The sequence below is a fragment of the Trypanosoma theileri genome (assembly GCF_002087225.1).
Source record: "Trypanosoma theileri isolate Edinburgh chromosome Unknown TM35_Tth_34_V1, whole genome shotgun sequence".
Taxonomy (NCBI): Eukaryota; Euglenozoa; class Kinetoplastea; order Trypanosomatida; family Trypanosomatidae; genus Trypanosoma; species Trypanosoma theileri.
Genome location: NW_021639876.1, coordinates 281,827 through 284,708, shown reverse-complemented (window position 1 = coordinate 284,708; position 2,882 = coordinate 281,827). Strand labels below are relative to the sequence as shown.

At 34.6% G+C, this 2,882-nt stretch overlaps 2 protein-coding genes across 2 annotated transcripts; both read right to left on the bottom strand.

Moving 5' to 3' along the window:
• Positions 1 to 300: 300 nt before the first annotated feature.
• Positions 301 to 1,278, bottom strand: TM35_000342330 (uncharacterized protein; the record flags this gene model as incomplete). Its single annotated transcript, XM_029029131.1, has 1 exon — positions 301 to 1,278. The coding sequence occupies one exon, from the start codon at positions 1,276 to 1,278 to the stop codon at positions 301 to 303; it is 978 nt and encodes a 325-aa protein (XP_028879687.1).
• Positions 1,279 to 2,204: 926 nt separating this feature from the next.
• On the bottom strand, positions 2,205 to 2,741 carry TM35_000342320 (kinetoplast DNA-associated protein; the record flags this gene model as incomplete). The annotated part of the gene is made up of 1 exon (XM_029029130.1): positions 2,205 to 2,741. The coding sequence occupies one exon, from the start codon at positions 2,739 to 2,741 to the stop codon at positions 2,205 to 2,207; it is 537 nt and encodes a 178-aa protein (XP_028879686.1).
• Positions 2,742 to 2,882: the final 141 nt, after the last annotated feature.

Sequence of the window (2,882 nt, the reverse complement as noted above, 5' to 3'; positions counted from 1 at the left end):
CAAGAGGACTGCTTCTTCATCACATTAGTTCATTTTGAAATAATGCAAATTTCAAATGGTTACACAACCATTTTTAATAACAGATAAAAAGAAAAAGGTAGAAATGAATTCTTTCAGAGAGCAGAATTCATAAATAAAAATAAATAAATATAAACAAACAGATATACATATAATATAGACAATTCAATTGTTTCTTTTTTTTTTTCTGTTCTTTTTTTTTTCTGTCCTTTTTCCTCCTTTGCAAACCGTCACGATCTTTTATTTCTTTTTTCTTTTTTTTTCTTTTTTCATTTGTTCTCTCTACCGATATGAATTCACCTCAGCGCACAGGGATGCATAGGACACAGTTCCCCCACGCATCTGATCAAAAGAAGATATTGTTGTCACTCCAAGTGCGTACAGTGTGCTTAGTGTTAACGGTCTATTTAACGGACGAATGGCGAGAAGTGTGAGATTCACTCCTTCCGAGATACCAGAAGATACCGCCTCATTCGAGTTATCCGTCACATATACAATATTAAACCCTCTACCAGTCTCTGGAATGATTTTTCGCAAACGGGATCGTATTTTATTATAACTACCAGAATCTAATTTCGATCCAACCGTTTTGGAATCAAAAAAGACAGTTATAAAAGGTGTAAGATCACCATGGGTGGAATTACGAAATAAAAGTTCCACCACTGCAGAAGAACGTGAACCATAAATGGCAACATATGTACACCTTTGATTTGGGTTTCCCCATTCTTGTATAGCAAGAGCAGCATCACGGAAAACATGTCCTTTTACGTTTCTATTAATAGTAGTTTCTGATAATACTAGATTCTCTAAATCTCTGTAGAATACAGGCTTTTCATCTTTACTTATTATTACTTCATTAATACGTTTAGTGAAAATTAAAGAAATACGATTAGTATCAACTTCTGGAGTATTTAATGCTTCTCGAAGTTCAGGACAACCTAATGATGCTTTTTCTACAATAGCACATAATTCTTCATTGTTGGGATACTCTTTTTGAATAAAGTCATTTACTTCATTCTTCATTTCCATAAAAATACGGTCTACACAAGTTAAAGGCATTGTGGTTCCATCTGTATCTAATAAGAATACTGTAGGACGTTCTCTAATAGGTAATCTTAATAATGATCGATTGACATACCTTGTTTGTATACCACTCAAGGAGCCTGCAAATGGAGTTCCCTCAGTTACCTCCTCATCAGGGTTCTCTAAAAGTAACTTAAAATGTTCTTGAACTTGAACGCCGTTTTCTGCTTGTTTCATGGAATTACTATTATTCTTAGTAAAAAAAAAAAATAAACCAAGTAAATGTACAGTTATATATATATATATATATATATATATATATATATATGTATTTTACCTTTTTCGATTAAGTATTGGATGATAGATAGAGCCTATATTATTAAATAGACAATAAAAAAACTTAAGGGTAGAAAGGCAGAGTTTTTTTTATTTATTTGTTTGTTCATGCATGAGAATAGTCAAATAAATAAAGCATTGGTTCAGAAAGAACAGAAAAAAAAAAGAGAAAGAAAGAGAGGGAAAAAAAACTTTTTACTTCTTCCCATACAGATGTATACCACTCATGCATCATGTGAAAGTATGTATCTATATGTATATTATATATACATACATGAACACAGAAGCATATATATGCATACCAAACTATTCTTATCTCCCCCTTTTCCCTCCTAGCATAACCAATATATATATATATATATATATATATATATTTATTTATATGCACAAGGGAATTGGTGTGTACGTATATCTTCTCTATGATGCCCTTACTGTAACGACAGGTAAATTAAATTTCCAAATTATTCTTTTCTAATCTTTATTTTTTCTTTTTTTTTTTGTTTTCTCACTTTGATATGTAAGCCAGTACACCCCAAGCGAAGCGAGGAACACGATACGATTGGTACAAATGTATTGGAATTCTAAGTTACTGTCAAACATCAGGGTCTTTTTTTTTTTTCTCTTCCGATCACGGTGAAAGCAGTATGCATCGTCGCGTCGGGTATCTTCTTCTTCTTCTAGTTCTTCTTCTTCTTCCTAGACTCTTTCTTTTTCTTTTTCGTTCTTTCTTGTTGTATTTCTTCCTTTGTTTTTTTTTTTTTTTCTTTTTCCTCTTTGGTTTCTTTTTTTCTTTCTCTTTCTTTCATTCTTACTCTATTCATCTCTTTCTAAAGGGCATGTTTCACCTTCTTGGCGACCTCCTTGATTTTCTTCTTTCCGCTTTTGGGTGTTTTTGTTTTTGTAGTCCCTTTTGACTTCTTCTCTGCGGCCACTGTTTGCTTGACGGTGGCCTTTACTTTTTCTCTCATCTTTGGTAGAAGTTTTTCCAGTTCCTTCTCAATCTCTAGAGGCTTTGATACATCATATAATTGCGAAAGTGCTGAAAATCGCTTGCGGTAATTCAGTTCTCGCACTTTATGATAATTATCCCGCACAAATCGGGCAAATTCTCCCTTTCGTTTGCCCTTTGCGGCACTTGCGGCGGTGAGTCGTTCTTGTCGTGTTTGTCGCGCAAGTGATGGATGTCGGGCGGCGCGTTGTTTGAGTTCCCGCCGTTGATTCTGTGAGAGTTCCTTATACATCTTGGAGAGAATACGGCCCCGCTTGGAGATGGCACATCCTTTCAATGCGGGATTGTTCTTTTGGTCCATGAGAAAAAGTGTGAAGGGACTCACACCACGCCAGAGAGAAGATGCGCGGAACATCTAATCGTCACAACTTCCCGCACCTTCAATACGTGAAGAAATCGTACGAGTGGCACAGAGGTGAGAAGGAAATCAAGTAGTTGACTTCTTATCAGGCTAACATATTCATTTCATATATATATATATATATATATATATATA